The sequence below is a fragment of the Zootermopsis nevadensis genome, unplaced genomic scaffold (genome assembly GCF_977971745.1).
Source record: "Zootermopsis nevadensis isolate Lab colony 2312 unplaced genomic scaffold, Znev_1.0 Znev_ptg000021l, whole genome shotgun sequence".
Classification (NCBI taxonomy): domain Eukaryota; kingdom Metazoa; phylum Arthropoda; class Insecta; order Blattodea; family Termopsidae; genus Zootermopsis; species Zootermopsis nevadensis.
Window position 1 is genome coordinate 21,923,035 of NW_028259153.1, and position 21,048 is coordinate 21,944,082.

The following is a 21,048-nucleotide window of genomic DNA, read 5'->3' on the forward strand; positions in this document are numbered from 1 at the left end:
ACACACTAGGTTCTGTGAACGCATGCTTAAATTTACCACACAAATTACACAAAGAGGAGTGCCAGGTTCTGACCTGCTACATTTACCGAGGTCCCCGTTTGATCGAGCCAAAGACTGCCACGGGGGTAGATTCAGTCACTACAACCCAGTAAATTGTGGCATGTGATGTCTGTGGTGGCCACAAAGCTTTCTACATACTTACAGACGCACGTATCTTCGCCTTTAGCCTCAGCTTGGCAAGCAGACGTTCTAGTAGGGTTGGAGGCTACAGAACACAACAGGGTGGCCTCAAGTCACTTGGGACTCACAATCATAATTAAAACAAACAACAGGAATCATTACCTTCATTCATTGACTCATCATAAACGACATTTTATTTTTCAGCGTAAAATTCTCTCATCATCGAACTTAACAGTATTAAGCATCAGCATTACCATTTGAAAAGCCTGTCTAACATAAGAGAAAATACTTAGTTTTTTTATGGCTGTTTTGAGTTACAGTTGGCCAGTTTACGTAAATGAACCTCGATGGTAGTTCAGCCGCGAAACAGAAAGGACTGAACATACGAAGAGACGCCGGGAATAACTGGTAGAGTCACGAGGGTACTGGATTTATAAAGAACAGGCTACAAGTATCTATCAAAGTAGACGAAATATACAAAAAGGGTACATCCGGGATCCTAATTTCAATAAATTCTATTTAAATTTTTCCAGTATACCTTTACAATTGCTATTAGGTGACAAAACGTCTCCAAATAAATTAAGAATTTTTAAATACACTGTTCATGCGCTGTTTTTTTTAGTACACAGAGAAATAAACACATTTACAGGAGATTTAGAAATTTGTAAGGGGGTTTCTAATATGACTTCCCTAAATAACATTTTACCAACATAATTTAATTCATTTGTTTCAGATAGTGATGAAGCTGGTTCAGAAAATGTTCTAATATGATATTAACATGTTTCACAAATTACTGTATTGAACATTCCAAAAACAAAATTAATTAAATTTAAAAAAAAATTAATGATTATTATATTCCAGTTCACCCACAGAGTGCGTAAAAGTCTCATGCTACAATACCTTAAAGACTATGGCCGTGATTTGGAGAAACGAAACACTGACAGAATGACATGAACAGACTGACACCTACCTTACTCCGCAGTGTACCACCTTACCCCATGGACTCGGCCACCCTCTGTGTGTCTGATGGGAAGGAGGGATAATGGGGTGATGCTGCTCTGGTGTCTTGCTGCACCTCCATCCCCCGGTCGACAGTAGTGCCCTCGGCCGGAGGAAGGAGGCATTTTGAACAAGAAGTAGCCCTAAGAGAAGGCCGTTCTAGCACGAGCGTTCCTACCCCGAGCCATGGCGTGTGACAGGACGAGAGGGAGGACGATCACTCAGCGACAACAAAGAAATCGACTTCCTCCGCTGCATTTCTCACAAACAACAAATTTCTTTGTTGATCCTAACTCAACATTGAGCCACGGTGGTCTAGCGGTTAGAACGCTGGCCTTGTAATCCTGGGGTTCTCGGGTTCGATTCCCGGCGGTGCCCGAATTTATAACTTGTGTTGGGCAAGGCCGTGGTCTAGGCAACACGGAGTTTTCCTCCGTGGCATCCCAACAATTACTCCATTCACACTCACACAGAAGAAGGCAATGGCAAACCACTTCTGGATCATCTGCCAAGAACGTATATGAACAGGTCCCAGTCCGAGAAAAGGATGGAAGGATCCTGTTCATATGGACCTGTCGTCAGACAGAACACTACAAAATAAAAGAACTAACTCAACAGTGTAGGATTCTTGTCGTCCCACCTGAAGACCAAGTGTAACCAACCTTTGAAACGTCGTGGTTTAACTACGAACTCTTAGATGACGGATGAAGACCAACAGAAGAATTATTTACGCCAACGTGTTATGCTTCCAGCCGTGTAATATGGGATTGCGTAAAAGCCATTTATATGAAGTGAAAACTGCTGTAATCTATTAAACATGGGGGGGGAGCCCCCCTCTGCAGACGGTGGCACTGACACCTTCAGAACCATAATCAAAAGGACGCTTTCAGCTGAAGATTTTTAGTACTTCATTATATGTATTTAGTATTATTATTTATTATACTATAACTCAGTATGATGAAGTCAACTAGGGACCATTTAGTTCAACTAAGGTCTGAATTCAATCAGAATTCAGAATTAAAAAATTCGGATTATCACGTTGAATTAATCGTGCGCAATATTATATTTATATATTTAGGTATCTCTGTATATATGTTTACTCAATGAAAATAGTTGAGAGCTAATTAATAATTTCTGAAGTATAAAATATTTGCTATTCTTTTTTTTCCGGTTTAACAATATTTGTACATTTTCCGGTACCCTTTATGGGCCGCCGACTTTTCAGTTGGCTCGACCTATGGACATTCGGTAGGACTCCATAGACGAGGGATCGGCCCGAAATATTTACTATTAAAAGTTGAAATAGGGCGAGGCAAAGTCCCTCTAAATCTTGAATGATTAGCGTCATAGATGTGTTCGGAGTACTGATGGATTGATTAGTAGGAGAAAACTGAAGTATTCCGAGAAAATTTTTTTAACACAGATTCAACATGGACAGAGCTAGGATTGAATTCGGACCTCCAAAGCGAGAAGCTCGTAATTAACCGCACAGCGAACTGATTCTAGTTAGTCAAACCAATGTCCCCCTGAATAAGTGTACAGTAAAATAAGTCCAAGTGTGAAGCTACACTTTGAATTCTGTGTTTTGATAAACAAAAATATTACTTAAAACTCCTAGGACTTGATTTTAATTAAGAGAACTTTAGATATGTCATCAGCGCAGAAACTGACATACGACAAATTCTGGGAGTATCAAATGAAGAGACACGACAAACAACGAGCAGATACAGACCGCTTCAAAGAGTTCAAGAAGAAACAACGATGGAACAGTAGGACCAAAATGTTACTTAAAGTACAGAAAACCAAAAACAGAAGTCAATCGGTCTCGCGAGACCTGGAGTCAGGCATCTCACCATAGCAAACGTGGTGGCACCGTCCTCCAGGAGGTCGGCAGCCGCTTCCAAAGATGCAGCGTGTTCCAGTTCGTATTGGCGTCTTTGTTTCTTCATGTTCTCGCGATGCATATCAGATCTTGATGCGTAGTTAACTAATGCAAACTCTAGCAGTGCCCCGAATACAAACGTGAGGCAGACGCCGGTCCAAACGTCGATAGCCTTTGTGTAAGAAACAGGCGGGAGTGAGGCGTTGATCCCCGAGGTTTGGGTCGCCATGGTGAGGAGTGTGGTCACTCCGAGGGACACTCGTGCGGGAATGGCATTCTGATCGAGCCAGAAGGAGACCCACGAAACAATGACCAGCATACAGCAGGGGATGTATATCTGGATCAGGTAGTAGCTGAACTCGCGCTTGAAGAGAAGGTCCACTTTCAGACAGCTGTATTCCCCTGCAATGAGAACAACATAATCACGTGTCCCACAGACATCTTGTGCAACACACCCAAAATCATCTCACGTGTATGTACTAAAGTCGGTCTTTGCTAATAACTTCTTAACCAATTGAAGAATTTTCATGAAACTTACTCTGAAAATCAGAAACAACCCCAATGTTAAAATTCTTGAAGATTTCTGTCATCGCCCTGATGACGGAGGCAGTATGACCTCCGAAACGTTGGTTAACATCGACCATACTACACGGCGCAACAACCCAGAAGACAGAAATCTTCATACTCATCGCTGCGAAAACCTCAAATCTTACATTGAAACTCTTAATTTATGCCCATCAATGTCAACACAGCATCTGCACAAACTTCTGAGTTGCAAGACTTGCAAGTACCATTTTTTGAGGTTATGAAACTTAAAAAAAAATTATTATTATATTTTTGTCAAGGTATTTATTATCTTTTATGAAATGTCAAAGAACATGACAGCCTCGCGACAAAATATAAATTAATATTTGGTTTTATGGCGGTAACTAACGAACTACTGGACTTGTTCTCATGAAATTATGTAGGTATGAAAATAAATCATGTACAGTCATCGCAAACAAATAATTACCTACTACACAGATAAATGTTTTCTGCTTACTAAATTCGCGAGTTACGTTATTTTCACAAACCTGTGTTAGTTTTGCTATTACAGGAGTCAGTGAGAAACTTCTCTAGCGTGAACCGTGGTAAGTGGAGATTCTTTACCACCTGCACAGGGTCTCCATCCTTCCACACAAATTCCAGATCATCAGTCGTCCAGCCATCTGCAATTCACGCAAAGCCTCCGATATCTAACTAAACCTTCAACAGCATCTGTTTTAAAAAAGGGCAAATTTCATACACCGACATTACTTTGGAGGTGATTTTGTTACTCACAGCTGGCCATCCTTAGTGAACAGACTTGCCGGTCGAGAGGATATAGCTTCAGGTTCATGGGACAAGCCAGCGTCAGGGAGATCCTGCAGACACCACACAGATCCCTGACTATAAATATCAAATTTATGCCTTTCACATTTTATCGATGAAACTAATTTGACTCTGAAACTGAACATAGAAAATGTAGGTAAAAATAATTAAGAGGATTTCACTCTGCCTATGTTGGACACTGTCAGAGGTACTTTTAATGTACACGAAGACTTAAGAATGACTCTAATTCCAGCTTCTTTTGAACTGTTGTCATTAAACTGACACATTCTTTTAGCCATCAAAGTGGCCACGCGGTCTGAGGCGTGGGCCTTGTGCCGCTCGGACACTGGGAACGTGGGTTCGAATCCCATTCGAAGGATGAATGTTTGTCCACATCTGTGTTGCGCTGTTCTGTGTACAGGTAGAGGCCTTGCGACGGGCCGATCCCTCGTCCAGGGTGTCCTACCGAATGTCTAAATAAATCAAGCAAACCTCTAAAAAGAGAGGGGAAAAAAGCAAACTCTGCTATAAAATAAGAAGTAGATACTAACAGAATTTTATTTTTGATGTTAGTGATAATGACGAGATTTAATTATAAACCATATAAGTACTAATCCTGGTCACTGATATAGAATACAGACTATCAGTATAAGAGTCAAATCAATATAGAGACAACTTCCGTAGTGTAACGTATATTAAATTTTCCCCAGACAATGGAAAATGTGTCAAAATGTAGAAGCTGATGGAGCTATTTGCTGTTTCAACATAACCAACAGATACGTTGAATACTTTCCTTGGGCCATATTTCTCATGCCTTCGCGCAGAGTATGAAAATGTTAACACTTTCCACTGCGTGAATAAGATCATTTAAGATTTCTTACCTTCGGTTGTTCCTTAGTGTGCATCTCCAAAGAGATTTGTTTAAAATAAAAACTCTGAGTGAAGATGTCGATCAGGTGACCTTATTGACTCACCGGATACTGTACAGGACAGAGCCTTGAGGATGGATACGAATGTAGACGTTTGGCATAATGATATTGTGGAAGTGGCCTTCCTTCTCATTTGCAAAGAACAAATCTGGCATCCAGACCCTGGCCGCGTCTGTCAGGGTCAAGTATTTGATTTTACCTGCGACACAGAACACGAATATCACTCCTGTAACCACAGCAATTTCTTCCCTCTCTCCAGCTGACGAAGAATGCAAGAGAATGTTAAGATCCATCTCCGATACCACGATAATCCTTTTCTAAACTGACGTCATTTTCAATGAACTACTAAAAAGTCATGGATCTTACATTTTTGGGGGGATATTGACTTCTGATTTTAGTTTTACGCGTGATATGTTGAGAAATATCGTGGTTTTCTCGGGTCCTTCCAGGGATAATGCATTTAAATAAGTCGTTTATCCCAACATTTACCAATATTCTGGGCATATTCGATGTCTGAATTCATCCAGCGTTATAAAACCTCTGAAGCTGATACAAAGTAGTTAAATGACACAAAAATAAATAAAACAGACAAAATTATGCCTCGATATTTGCCCTAAAATAATGCGAGGAACCACGACAAACATCAGTTGGTGTAGAATGCATCTATCGAGAGTCGAACTAAGTATCTACCAACCCTACTCCAGAAACCTGTGCTCAAACACTGCGATAACCTGCCCTGTTATTGTGTGAGAAAGAAGGAATAAGCGAGAGTTGACACTGACCTCCAAAGTCATTGAATTTGAGTCGCTCGTCTATCCACTGCTCCCTGAACGTCAGCTGGACGCTGTACTCCTGCAAGCAGAGGCAACTGGTGAAGTTAGCTAGTATCACTCCGCGAGTGTGTAAAGGCAAGTACAGCTTATCATTTTAAACTGTCCGGCTGCGATGTATCTTTGGTATCTGAAGAGAAGGGCTTAATTTAAATTAAATTTGTACTGATTTAAGCCCCCCCCCCCACTTATCTAGCACCAAAGATTTTCGTTTCAGCCAAAAAAAAAAAGAAGTGGGAACTGAATCCGACTGTCTTTATCTAGACATAAAATGGCCGTCGTAAGACGGTTTTTTTTCTTCAAAATAATAAAAAAAAATCCACACATCACAATACGAAGCAGGACTTTTGCCTGTCCTATAACAACTCATATTATTTAATATCAAAGCAACCATTTTAATAATTATTAGGTCAGTATCATTTTCGAGGTTGTTAAAAATGTAAATATATTTCCGAGCTTAATTAAACACTCCATTAAGACGCATTGAGAAATGAAGGTATAACTCCAGAGATTTCTACTTAACCTTGGTACTAGATACAGGTGAGAGATGAATCTCACTTTCTGGCCCCTTTAATCTCGCAGACAGACTCCCCATGTCCATTTGACAGGGATTTTGGTGGACCACAGAGCCTGGACGCAGTAACACAGAGAAAAATTGTCGCCCCTTCAGGAATTCCTCCCCGGTCGTCCAACAAATAGTAAATCACGATACTGACTGAGCAATAATAATAATGTGTTTGGCCCGGATGAGATTTCTTTGGTGGTCTGATGGTTTATACACTCGTAATGATGGAAGGTCGGTTTCAATTCCCTGCTCAAGATGAACAGTTTATTTCAAAATGTCAGCCTAGCTGGGACTTGCCACACACTCTGTTACTTCACATAATTATAGCAAAATGACTGTGACGAATTAACCAGAATCACACAATAACACAATGCTCACCAATATGTATACACACCCACGTTTGCCGCCATATTGTATCCGTTCTCAATTCAGAGATCGCGAGCCAGAAGTTATAAGATTTTAACTTATTCCTCTAACAATAAATTCTTCAAGAATCTTTTTAAAAGAAATCACTGACAATCAGATATTTTTGGTACATCTCTTCTAAGGAGAACAAAGCAAGCTGTTGAACCTCACAAAATAAAATTACCACTGTGGTTTGTAATTTCTCTGGCAAGCCACTGTTTGAGAACCGATGTCATTATTTGTGCAGACAGAAAATCGATGGCCAGCGAAATTACTAGAAATGGTCAACAGTTAGAAGATTTTTTTTTCCATATTTTAATATTTTTGAATCCAAAACGTGTGTATACATAGCACGTCCAAGAAACGACACGAACTGGAAAATGTGGCAGAGATGATTTGTTTCGGATGATCACTGGAATAGAAACTGGTCCGAACTTTCAACCAAAACTCGCGTGGAATGTCCTGAGCCAGTTCTATCCACCTCCCATCAGTAAATCCTTCATATCTAAGATCTCTATCGTCTTACATTTTATTCATGGTCTCCAAACTAGTTTCGGCACCAGAAGTCTGCATAAAAATACTAAAACGTAAAAAAAAAATCAAGGCAAAGAGTTCATTATTAAACTATTTAACTCTGTTGCGGAAAAAATATTGTAATCACAAGAAAACAGAAACGAATCTAAGTAAATAATAATATAATGATAATAACAATATAGTGTATTAAAGTATGTGCAATTAGGTTCTTAAAACATATATGGAACTAAATGAAAAATAAATAAAACTACGTAAATGAGAAACTGATAACTTACGATAGTTAAATCAAAAAAAGACTAGCCTACGAGTGGCTGAAAATGTAGCACGGATGGAAGGTAAACGAAAAATTAAGTTTACACAGGGAAATGTGCTGGAAAGAAAATAATTAAAGGAGCGCTGTGAACAGAATGCTGAACCAGAGAGGATAATTGTAAAATAGGGTCGAGTGAGGCGACGAGCTACATTACCGACAGTGCTGAAGAGACGGGTCCCCTGACGACGGAATTAAAAAGAACGACGAACACCACGAGGATGATGACTTTGGAAACAAGAATGAATTATGTAAATACGACAAATCAAATATTTAAGAAGAACGGAAAAAAGCTCCACTAAAATAATTTATACTACTGGCCTAATCGTGATAACGATAATAATTTATGACGAATACTTAACAAACAAACAAACAAACAAACAAAATAAAATAAATTCTTAGTTGATCGTCAGCTTGCAAATGAGGAATATATGTCAGGCCAATTTCGTTCTGAAAGGAACAGAATAAAATGTCGCTTCTTGGATGTGGAGCGTGGTGGCATTCAAAGGAAGGGCCCTGGTTCTGATTCCGTTTAGCAGCACAGAACTGGGGGAGTTTAGAAAGACAACCGTCTTACCAGTTCAGTGCGTGATTTATGTTTGGGATGGATCTGATAGCAATGATTTCTGAACCGGAGCGGCGATTATTTCTGGCTTTTGCAACAGTGTTTCATTGGTTCTCGAAAATAAGACACGGCAAGGCTCTTTATACTAAAGAAGACTGCCGAAACGTCCGAAAAAATTTTCAACAGGTCACTGATTCTGAATATGTCAGCTGGAATATGGTTTACTATAAATGTGACAATGGTCTAGTGTACTCATGGGAGTACCTCGTTCCGACATCGTCCATTGCCGATATGCACCAAGCCTGTCTCCATTTTCAGGCAGAGAGAGAGAGAATGTTGGCCCTTAAAAAGATATTTCCATTAAAGTAACCGTAATGTTTGCCGAAACGTCGAATATATTTTAACACGCTATGCCACTCAAGTCAGAAATCCATGGCTAGGTTCTAAGGATTTGTGAAATCAACACATCGAGTACCAGAGGGTAACAGTAACACGTCAGGCTTAAGTCAGATTATTTTTTGCGTATAAAACGAGATTTCTCGTTAATAGCAATGATATTGGTAAATTTGAGGTGTTCGATAGGAAATTTTACTGTCCGGTGCAAAACGTGTTTTAGTTTTTTTTTTTTAAACAAATTGAGAACTTACGCCTAAAAAGCTCGTACTATATTTTGCAGACTTATACCACTTTATCTGTAATCAGCACAAATAATACCAAAACTAGGGGGGGGGGGGACTGCTGGCACGTGGAGTAAATCGTTTAAAATCGTTGAAACGACAAACACGTATGACACGTGCCATCAGTCTCTATAAATTATATACAATGCGTCCGCCGATAAACTTGAGCGTAATTGTCATTTGCGACTTCCGTCTGAAACAGAATGATGCACCAAGGTTTTTTGTCGATAAGAGGCCAGTATTGATTCATAAAAAGAAACAAAATCAGGTTTAACCTATTCTATATTAGACCATACCGGAAGCCGATCACAATTTTGTTCAACTTTGCCGATGAAGCCACCGGTACTCAGTGTGTTAAGGAAAATTTTTAAAAAAAAGGGATTACTGCAGCAGAACTCTGGGGACCTTCCTTAATTTTTTTTTTCCTACACAAAGGACAAAGCGGTCACAGGAACACAACAAATTCTGTCTCAAGTTTTTCTAACGACCAGAAACGCAAGTTGTTAACATAAAAACTGGACACTGAACGAGAGTCAGTACAGCCAGCGGACACCATGCAAAACAGCAGGCAAAGCTAAAAAAATTACGGACAAGTTTACTACCTGCAATACACACCTTGCTCTGACACAAACGGACTCCAGCTTCAGAACAGAACCCTGCCCCGTCCAGCGGGGGTTGCATGGATCTGGGGTCATACAAACTTCGTGCAAAGGTCGGGCTAAGGAGGGGTGGGGGGACATGCTAAGGATGACAGAAAGGAACAAAAATATGTTTCCTCCTCGGAGGAGACAGAGATTGTTATTCTCTGTGCGATGCTGTGGAATTCAAAATTAATAAGGAAAGGAGTTGGTTTTCTGAAGACACACCCCTTTCCATGCGGCTAATGTATAAAGCGTCATTAATTCCCCAGAATGAATACTGTTAGTGAACGTTTTGCGAAAAGAGTTAATTCATTTACAGTCTTTCATTAACCCAGTGACACATTATTTAGAATGGTAAAAAATATTTGTGTAAAATTTATTCAAAATTTTCAAAATAAATTCCTCAAATTATCACAAAAATTTAAAACAGGTTTACTGTGTCTCTTGCTTTACGAAATTTGATCTCGTGACGTTTAGTTGCAATCAAAGTATCTGACATATTCATAACAGAAAGACGTATCACAGACATCGAACTGTGTACGTAATGGTTAAGAGAATTTTTTCAAATTAAAATTAATATCTCAATAATTTAAAGACATCAATTAAAAGACACAGAGACCCAACATGCTACTCACAAACAAGACAGAAGTATCATAAATATATATCTGTTATAATGAAATATAATTACAAATAATACGCGCCAGGAATTCGTGTTAGAAGGGCAAAATATTTTGTGAGCTTTGACTAAGGGAACAAGCTAAAAGCAAACAGACGTAGCTTTAGGGGATGCTGGGAAGGGCTAGCGACTTCGGAGAACTGATTGGGGTGTCTTTGTTGCAGCGAAAATTCATTCCACATGTACAAAATATGATATTAATTCTTCAGCTATGTTAACATGGAGTTCGTTAACTGAAAGTTCATAATTAAACGAGAAGACTAAAGTTTTAACGAACACTAATGGTCGCATTTTCGTGGGTGATGACGAACGGAAGCTTGGAGTCTGCTGAAGTCAGCAAAATCAGTCCTTCACACATGAAACATGAGTGTGCAAAACGCACTCAACAGAAATGGTAACGAACATGGAGCAGACCTCTTCATAAGAAGGTAACAAACAAACAAACAAACAAACAGTAAAATCGATTAGGCAAGAAATTCACAGCCTTTCATAAAACCTGAAGATTCATTATCGTGATCACAAAAGCCCACCGCCAGTCCCTACACTGAGCCGGATGAATCCAATCCACACTTCAAAACATATCTCCTTAAGATCCATTTTAATATTATCTTTCCATCTACGTCTAAGTTTTCCGAGTGGACGTTTATATTCAGACATTTTTTTAAAAAATTCTGCATACTTTTTCATCTTCCCATGTGCGCTACATGCCCTGCCTATCTCATCCTCGTTGATTTAATCATTATAATATTATTTTGTGAAGATTACAATTTATCAAGTTCTCATTAAGCAAATTTCTCGGGGCTGTCGTGATTTAATCACATATATACATATATACAAATATTTTCCTACTCAGTGTTTTCTCAGACACCCTCCTTTAACGCGAAAGAAAAATACAACTTTTTATCATCTCAGTAGCTGTCCTGACAAATATCTTGCTTAGGACGGACTTTTTGGCTTCATGTACCCGTGTTGCATTGAGCTGTATGGTTTCAGAAATTGTTGAAATGAAGACACGGGTGTGTTCAAAATTAACTCGCGATTTCGATTAATAGATTCTACAAACAGAATAACGGAACACAACTAAAGGAGTTGGCCACAACAACGACTGACTCGATGGTCTCAAATCTCTTTCCAGAAAAGACTGAAAATGTTTATTTATTTTTATTTAGTGTTCTGTCTGACGACAGGTCCATATGAACAGGATCCTTCCATCCTTTTCTCGGACTGGGACCTGTTCATATACGTTCTTGGCAGATGATCCAGAAGTGGTTTGCCATTGCCTTCTTCTGTGTGTGAATGGAGTAATTGTTGGGATGCCACGGAGGAAAACTCCGTGTTGCCTAGACCACGGCCTTGCCCAACACAAGTTATAAATTCGGGCACCGCCGGGAATCAAACCCGAGGCCCCCAGGATTACAAGGCCAGCGTTCTAACCGCTAGACCACCTCATCTTATTATTATTTAGTGTTCTGTCTGACGACAGGTCCATATGAACAGGATCCTTCCATCCTTTTCTCGGACTGGGACCTGTTCATATACGTTCTTGGCAGATGATCCAGAAGTGGTTTGCCATTGCCTTCTTCTGTGTGTGAATGGAGTAATTGTTGGGATGCCACGGAGGAAAACTCCGTGTTGCCTAGACCACGGCCTTGCCCAACACAAGTTATAAATTCGGGCACCGCCGGGAATCTAACCCGAGACCCCCAGGATTACAAGGTTAGCGTTCTAACCGCTAGACCACCGTGGCCGTACTGATGGGTGATAATTTTAAAAGCACGCGGAGTTTATGAGGTTGGGTGGTTTCAACAGAGGTGGGACAGTGTTCGTAGAACCACAAACATTATTCGTCTGCGAGGTGAAATTTGAATGTTCAGAGGACAATAAACGAGACGTGAAGTGATACAACGTTCTGAATCAGCTCTGAGCTCAGGAAACAGAGCGTGGCATTCCGCTGTAACCGGTAAATAAATTAGCAAAGGACGTTTCATGCCGACAAAAATTTCGGTGATTTACAAGCAGTTGGAAAAGGGGGTGGTGTCATTCAGGGAGGAACTAGGAAAGGGTAGAAAAGTTTAAATTTACTGGCTCAATGGTGGTGCAGATATACGCATCAGAAGCTACACTGAGGAACAACAACAACAACACAATACAAACAATCAGACAGCATACAACATGGGCGGCAATGTTATCCAGTCACAGAGGGACTGACATTCAAATAGAATAGTGAGACAGGTGACAGTCAGAGTATGGGCGAGGAGACAACAACACACATTGCATTCAGAACAAATCATCGCGTGGCGGTAATTTCCGTGTAACATTGTTCCAATGTTCGTACTCCGTAAATCACATCTTCAGAGACTTTAAACGACAGGATAGGAAAAAGGGGATAGAATTATTAACATGCCATCTGGAGGAAATCTCTGAATTTGTCCAGGTTTATAGCATTTTGATCTCACCTGCCCCTGCGACTGCAAGCAACACAACCAGCCTCGAAATCCACCAATAAAAAGTAAGTCGTCTGTATTATTTAACCCTTCATAGGGAAAACGTTTTACAAGTTTTAATTTGTGGTCCGGAATATGAGATAAATGTCTTGTAACTCGTTCTTGGTAAAATTATCAGTTCTGAAGAAAACTTTAGAGTAGTTTCGAAGTGGGAAAAATTCAGGGGACTCTCAGAAATTAATTTTATAACGCATATATACTGAATCGATTAATCGAATCTTCGATATTGATAATAAGACGCCATTATATGACACGTAAAGAACACATAGACAAGTCGTTTCGCTAGCTGTATTGTCAAGATAAGATGTAAGTTCATCTGTTAGGATTAGAATTTCTAATTATGTTAGAAATGTATTACTTCGAGCATCATCAAAATGAAACAACGCTGACGATGACGTGGAAACAGAAATGAAATGACATAAAACTCATTCGCGATATAATGACAGTCTCTGTTTTCATGAATAATGCGTAGTGAACCAGTTTACGAGCCTCAGATATACGTCTACATTCTGCATATCAAATATTCAGCTATTAAATTTAAGATATATGCCTTATAAACTCATTTTCTGATCGTTCTTTGTAACTTACTCGGCCGTAAAAATGGGGCCAGGTAATTTTTGATTAGTATTAGAGAATCTATAAAGCAAAATTGTTATTTTGGCGTTTAGAAAAGAGATGCTATTTTGACGGGCGACAGCCTATGAAGGGTTCATCGTCTTCCTGGGTGAGTGGTAAGACAACAGATCGGCTGAGAGAACCAACATTGGAATACAAGAGTAAGAGTCCACAAAACACAGACACCAAGCGGTGTACTATATACATTAACACAGAGTCCGATAAAAATGGCTGTTTGACGTAGGGACCGATGACGTCACCAGACTCACCATTTTATAATCGTCTATTTTGCTGATTGACCGTAGATAGATGTTCACACTGACTAATGTTGCTTCTCCCGCTGACGGTGATGATGAAAAATAACAAACAAAGAATTACACATTAATTTTATATTTAATTAAATATCAAGAGAAGTATTTTTTTTTCCATCTGGGACTGCGTCAATCAGCAACACCGCGCATGCGCGCGGCAGGACCAACGCTAATGCTACAGTACAAAGCAGGAAGTACCTCTGTCAATGCAGACGTCGTCCTCCTCTTGAGCTGGGCTGCTGGCTGAGATTGGATGACTTTACGTACCGTAAACACAGAAACCAGACCAATTTAACCCGGGGGTCCGCAAAAAAGGACACATTTAGGGGCATCACGTTCCTGCCGCCTTTAACCTCGATACCACGCACAGCAAACTGAACAACTCTCTGACAGCAGAACCCGAATTTCAACATCGATTATATCAAAAATCTCGCCACTGGACAGTCCACCTGTATCAACCCTCTAAAAGATATTTTTTCATGTTGTCCTCCCAAACGCCTCCGCCAATTCGAGTTTCCTCTTTCCATATGAATTCCTCGTCAATTTCTATATTGATCTGATACCCACAATAAACGTCCCACGTCTCGTTACGTCACAGATTTCACCGTCCAAACACGTGGCCTTCAGGTCTACAAATCTTTACATAAAGCCCACACAAATCGTCCGCTTGCTTTATCTAACTTAGACTCGAAAATTTCTATCGACTGTAAGAAGGATATTTGATTCCAAAAATTTGCAAAGGAGAGCACAAGATTTAACGAGGCTATGACGAGTTTCGTAAGCGGAGTTTTATCAATGGTAAAGGCGGCTGGAGCTTTAATATAAGCGCTCATTTTGCCATTTCTTAATTATAAAATGCCCGTGGGGTTTATGTTTACGTTTAAAAGCTCCTTAATCCCTTATGGGGCCTAGGATGAGCATTACGCAGGACCCCCGGTATATTTGGACCAGTTCCTGGCTCTCCACATCGCCGATGTGTCCCTTCAGCCTGATGTTTCTTGCGGAGGAACCAAACAGAAAACGGATGGGCAGGATATCTCGAAGAAAACGTCTAAAGGAATCTAGTCCAAAATGCAAAATCAAATTTTCTTTCCACTAACAAATAGATCAAAAAATATGGAGCAAACTGACGTAACGATTAGAATTTTACATGAAGCAACGCAGATGGGCTTGAAACTGCATTGCCAAATCGCTGGCAATAAATTTCCCTACATGTGACGATGACCGGGGTCGGTATATATGTGATGTGTTCGCGTGTGGTACCCGACTCTCGAGCAGGACGATAAATTTACCAGATACAGCCTCAAATACTCTTGCCAGTACCACTTTCGTGTTTTAAACACGTCAAAATGTTTTATGGATACTTCATAGAAGCGTTTGAGATAAAACTCCACAATAAAGTTACCTGTCGTCGGCAAATCGAAAGCTCTAAGACATTTCGCTCAGCCTCCATTTCCGAATTATTGGCAGTATAATATTAAAAGTATAAAAGTGGCATAATGTTCCTGCCAAATTACACGGAAAAAATATGCGAATCGTTTCTAAAATTCGGGAAGACAACGAGACGATTCTTAATTACTCTGCATTCATTATAAAATAAGACAGTCTGAGGACCCGTAGCTGACCACAAGCATAAGTTTATCTGCTTTGTACTTCAGACATCGATATCATAAAATTTCGAATAAAATTATCGTATCATAACATAAATGATCTTTTAATATCTTAAGAGCGAGTTTTTTAAAATTATAATTAAAAGCAAGTTTAGATATTAAACAAAAGAGAAACTCTATTTTCCTTGCAAGCAGCTACTCAATTTGCTGACTGAACTATCTCGGCTTTTGACATGTTCATTGCTAGAAACGAGATATATCGATTTGGAACCGTTCCAATGTCTGTCTATTCTTTGATATGTGACATCATTAAAAATAAATCCTGTCATTTTTTGCTATTTTAAGTAAACCATTTGCAATGTTACGTAAAGTGAATTTTTAAGTTACAGTAAAAAAACATAACAAAGTAATTTATATTGAGCTGAAGATAAGAGCATGGAATCGTCGAAATTCTAAAATCCTTCTACTTTTTAAATTGCACTGCGTATTGACGTAGGCCATTAATGAGAACCTGTCCAGCAGCGAAATCCTTTCACAATTCAATAGCAGTTCCATTATGCCACTGAAATTAAAACGGAACAGATGGTAGGGGGCGGGGGGGGGGGACACGAATTTCGGACGCTGATTGACATTTCACAATGGGCCCCGAAGTAAGTCTGCACCACATGTCTGTTACAGTGAAGTAACAATTCCGGTCGAAATGTCGCCAGACACAATCAGAGGGCCGAGACGAATTACGAAACACGAAACACGAAACGTCGTATTCAACTCCGTGTTCAAAGTTGCTTATGGTAACGTCACGGGAACTTTACAGTTCGCGGGGGGGGGGGGGGGGGGCGTCCAGAGAATTTTGATTTTTCAGAAGCAGCACTGACGCGTGATTTCTTACGAAAATTTTGATTAATGGTTATCAAACAGCGGTCCGCCGCCTCGTTGGTAACCAAGATCTTTGAATTACCCTGTAAAAAAAAATCGTGTATGTGTTTATGCCAGAATTAATCCGAACCTTTTCCGTGCTGTCATTAATTCATTAAAAAACACTCACCATAATTTATTTTATCCACAATTTTTTAAAATGTTTACTGGTAAAAATCAAAAAGAGTTACCTTAACTGACAAGACATGTAATGAGAAATAATAATAATTGATATTATTAAACACTAAAAAATCCGGAACAGAAGTAGTTATTGTGTCTGAACGAGATATCTCGGGAGTAACATGGAAAGGTAAAATCAAACTAAAACCTTATTTTTTTTTGTGTGTGGCGGTATACCATTAGCTTGATCTTTGAAAAGTTTTATAGTGTAGTTAAATTACTCACTTTGATGCGGGAAAGAGACGAAGCTATCGGTGAAGGACCAAAGTCGAAAGTTCAACTCGGAGCGGGAAAGAGACGGATTCACACAATCGGGATATTTAAGCTTCTTTATCAACTGCATAAGTTATATGACCCGAACGTTAGGGCGTTAAAAGAAGTCGTCGTGGTCTATTTAAATGTTCTGTTCCGGAAGTTGCCTCGAGGGAATGAAAAAAAATTCTCAATCAGAAAAGGCTACTTGGGATCGAGACGCGAACTTGGTTCCACCCGAGTACAAAGCAGATTTAATAACTACTGAACCGCTTAGACGGTGTGATAAAGTCTGTAAAACACTGATTTAACGTAAACTTTACACCGTACCGAATTCATCATTTTGAATAAGATATTATTTTAGCATATCTGAAGTAACCTTGATCAGATGTTCGTCTGTTACATATATTCTAAACAAGACACACAAAATAAACACACTGTAGTTTGTTGAAATGAACGAATAAGTCGAAATCTGTAACTGAAATAGATTCAGCAATACAAGCTATTAAAATGCAAACAAGTGCAGAGGCTGAATAAAGCAAAAATAAATAAATAAATAAATAAACTTCCTCACTTTGACTCTGTCCAAATGCTGATAAGACGCAAACCGTCGCTCACTACGGGGATGGTGGATACGAAGGGTAGGAAGAGACAACGCCCAGGGTTGCCGAGCCACAAGACCCAAGGGACAGAACACTTCCAAGTATTAAAATTGGCGTCTCGGAGTGGCAACGGTACCCGATATATTTTACTCTTAATATCGGGTCATCACGTTAAATATCACGTCACAAGAATTTAAAATTTATTATTTATGTCTGTTCACGATCGAATTTAAATTACAAATTTGCTTAAATTACCAGACACCAAAAACTTCCTCCCATCCCCCACGGTCTGCCAACTAAAATGTGTGGTTGGGACTGAGCATTCAGATCCAAATGTTCTGCTTATAACAAACAAACAAACAAACAAAGAGATGTAGCACATCTGAATTGGGTAAGATATTACAGAATTATCGAAATAGTTTATGTTTTTCTTGAAGTTCTCAATAGCTGCAAAACTCATCTAATCTTATTTATTTATTATTTAGTGTTCTGTCTGACGACAGGTCCATATGAACAGGATCCTTCCATCCTTTTCTCGGACTGGGACCTGTTCATATACGTTCTTGGCAGATGATCCAGATGTTCAGAGTACTGCACAAATAATAAATATTTCTAAATATTGCGGTCATCAGGTAAAAATATGGTTGATCACTGGTTGAACAGACCTGGCTTAATAAGTGCGTATAAGTAAATGCCAGCAGTTAACACCAAAATCTTCCAAAACAAAATCATTGAAAGAAGATGAATGTCTTCTAAGAAGTCGAGTCGTGTAGTCCGGTAAATAATTACCGACGTTTCAGAGGTGTCTACTGCGCCAATTATTAAAGCGACGAGCCTCATCGCCCTGATGATGGAGGCAGTAAGCACCTCCGAAACATCGATAAACTTTTACCGGATTACACGGACGGTATGAGAACCTGAAATGTAGCAGAATCACTGTGTGTGATTACAATAATACGAAACTGTATTTGGAGACGAAAATAAGAAACATGTGCGACAGTGCTGATTCTGATTATAGCGTCACTTTAAAGACACTTGGTGACTTACCATTCTTACGTCATCAATTTTTGAGATACTTCGCAAAAACATGTTGACACTGACGACTGCCGGTCCATCTGATGTGAGAGAAAACTTTGGTTAACATTCATGAGCGTAAATTGGCTAAGATCTGCACTGTGTAAGCAGAAGACGACACGGACCGCGAGTGTGTGTTCGCGTAAGTTTGATGTACGATCATGCAAAGGCTTCGTTTTCCTAGAAAGACAGATGCTGATAATGCACGCCACTTCAACAAGATACAAGTCTTCACAATTATCGAGGGGAAAACAACACAGAATTACCACATTTATAAAACCTAATACACCTCTATATGATTTTGGAGAAATTTCAGATCTATGGGTTCTACTACCCTAAATATGGAGGCAGTATGTTCCTTCAGAACGTCAGTATCTACAAGAACCTCAGATCTCGTCAATTTCACGCATTTTCCCAGTTTATTCCTCATAGTACAAAATGGTGCCAGAAAAAATCTATGAACGATGCGAAAAGCAAGTGTGATTGTGTAAATGTTTGTATTATGTGGTTCTGTGTGTATACCGACCCAGAATCGTCATTCAGCACTACACCCCCTTCCCCCCCTTCCCCGTGTGTCATGGGATCAGAATATCCTCCTTACAGTTCCGATTCATAACAACTAAACAGAACTGAGTTCCTGAAGAAATTTTATAAACTATCAGCGAAAATTCAGAAAACACGAACTTTGGGAGATTAGCTAGACACGAACATAAACTGAAATATGTTTAATAAATTTATTATAGGAGGTAGACCGTATTAAACAATTTAACCCAATTCCATGAACGTACTAGAGCATTAATTTATTTTTAATGGTCATCCAGATATCCAACAAAATCCATGGCAATAACCATTGGTTAAACTATTTGCCAGGTAATTTATCCATCCTTTTGCCAGCCTAGCCTACGTGTCAGATAATCGTGTATCCTATTTGTGAAATTGTCCTATTTGTAAATTATCTAACAAATCAGGTCGCCTACATGTATTAAGCATTATTTTAAATAGATTAAGGATAACCCACATGTAGTGTCATCTAGTTCATAAACTTTAAGGACAGTCTGTTCCGGACATACTAATCCCTCCTCAGTACGCGTATTAGGAGGTTTGCAAGGAAGAGCTGCTATTTAACCATGCTCCCATGCATTGCGGGCGATCAACATAGCCCTCTTTGCAGGGGTTGTATAAAAAAAAATTTGCAAGACAACTAATAACTAAACTGTGCGAGAGTTGGCTCTTGTAATACAGCATCCTTCATCTGGTTTAGGTACATACGAGGGCTAACATGGCCGTCATGCGTGTGAAGGGAAGTAGGTACACTAGTGTGTTACGCATGGTCACAGAGTTAAGCGAAAGTGAGTCACAGACTGCAGGTATCATGTCAAATTAATGTAAAGACACTGAGAATGTTATCAGAATTTTCATTTTGAAGTAGAACTCGAAAAATATTTTTTTTTTCACGTGTATTAATTCATATATTTTAGTTAAATAAAGATGTGAGTTGTAGTTAAATATTTGTAGGTGATTAAACTGTTCGTCAATGATCATAGCGTATTCAGTATCGATATATAATTTTTAATCGATTCGCCTCACTAATTTACGACGATGCATTAAATCCGGCGTCGCTATAAATCGGCCGAACATTTCCCTAAGACGATTTCTGATCGAGTCTGAACGCTTTCGCCTTTCTGTACCACATCGAAACATGATTTACACTTCTGGAGAGAAGACGCACGGGCCAAGACGGACGACTTGATGTTACAGACTGAGGACCGTGTAAAACACAAAACGCACAAATCTGTAAACGAGGGAAGTGAGACAAAAACGAACAAAACTGCGTTTCCAGCTGTTAGAGTTATCACCTTCGCCAGCCAATCAGCAGCAAGAACCCGACTTACCATCTTGATGTCACTAATCGTGGCAATGCTTCTTACAAAGAGGTTTACTCGAACAATAGCTGCTCCATCTATCAAGACGTCGTTAAAAAAAGACAAACAACACAAAAACATCTCAAAAATAATGACAGACACAGTTTAAATCACAAATTGATAGCCTTGGGCAGACTGGCAGATAAGAGAACAGCCATCTTGTCAGCTGGACCCATGGAAATTATATAAGTGCAAAATAAATTACATTCAGCACTAGTATAAAACTCTTTTCGGATCTAATCAACACTTATCAGAACATGTCAGACTACAAGAAAAGTGTCCAGTTAACTGCGACACTGTGTGAAGTGTTCAACTCCATTACTGTAATTTTCTGCGTGTTCTTTTATGAAAAGAAATTTGCAAAAAAAAAGAAACAGACAATGAAGGAGATTGGAAGAAACGAGAAAATAATGTGGTAAAACATATCAACAAAAAGGAATAAAGAAAGATAATTAAGACATTTTCACAAACGTACTCCTTTCATAATAACGTAATACCGAATTATGTTCAGTCTAAATGA

General features: G+C 39.3%; 1 protein-coding gene across 8 annotated transcripts in view; it reads right to left on the minus strand.

The window, feature by feature from the left end:
• The window catches only part of GluClalpha (glycine receptor alpha 1), a 51,273-nt gene that overhangs the window by 5,390 nt on the left and 24,835 nt on the right, over positions 1-21,048 (minus strand). For 2 of the 8 annotated variants that reach the window (XR_002543188.2, XM_022064689.2), the window contains exons 4-10: positions 13,932-14,002; positions 6,123-6,192; positions 5,386-5,539; positions 4,382-4,464; positions 4,135-4,269; positions 3,033-3,463; positions 203-265 (exon numbers count right to left, since the gene is read on the minus strand). Coding sequence is in view for 7 of the 8 variants with exons in the window: in XM_022064689.2 (XP_021920381.1) it covers positions 203-265; positions 3,033-3,463; positions 4,135-4,269; positions 4,382-4,464; positions 5,386-5,539; positions 6,123-6,192; positions 13,932-14,002 (1,007 nt within the window). In the remaining variant the exon portion in view is untranslated. Of the gene's footprint in view, positions 1-202; positions 266-3,032; positions 3,464-4,134; positions 4,270-4,381; positions 4,465-5,385; positions 5,540-6,122; positions 6,193-13,931; positions 14,003-18,579; positions 18,648-20,498; positions 20,567-21,048 lie in introns of all 8 variants that reach the window. The other 6 variants (XM_022064690.2, XM_022064691.2, XM_022064692.2 and 3 more) reach the window with 6 other exon arrangements.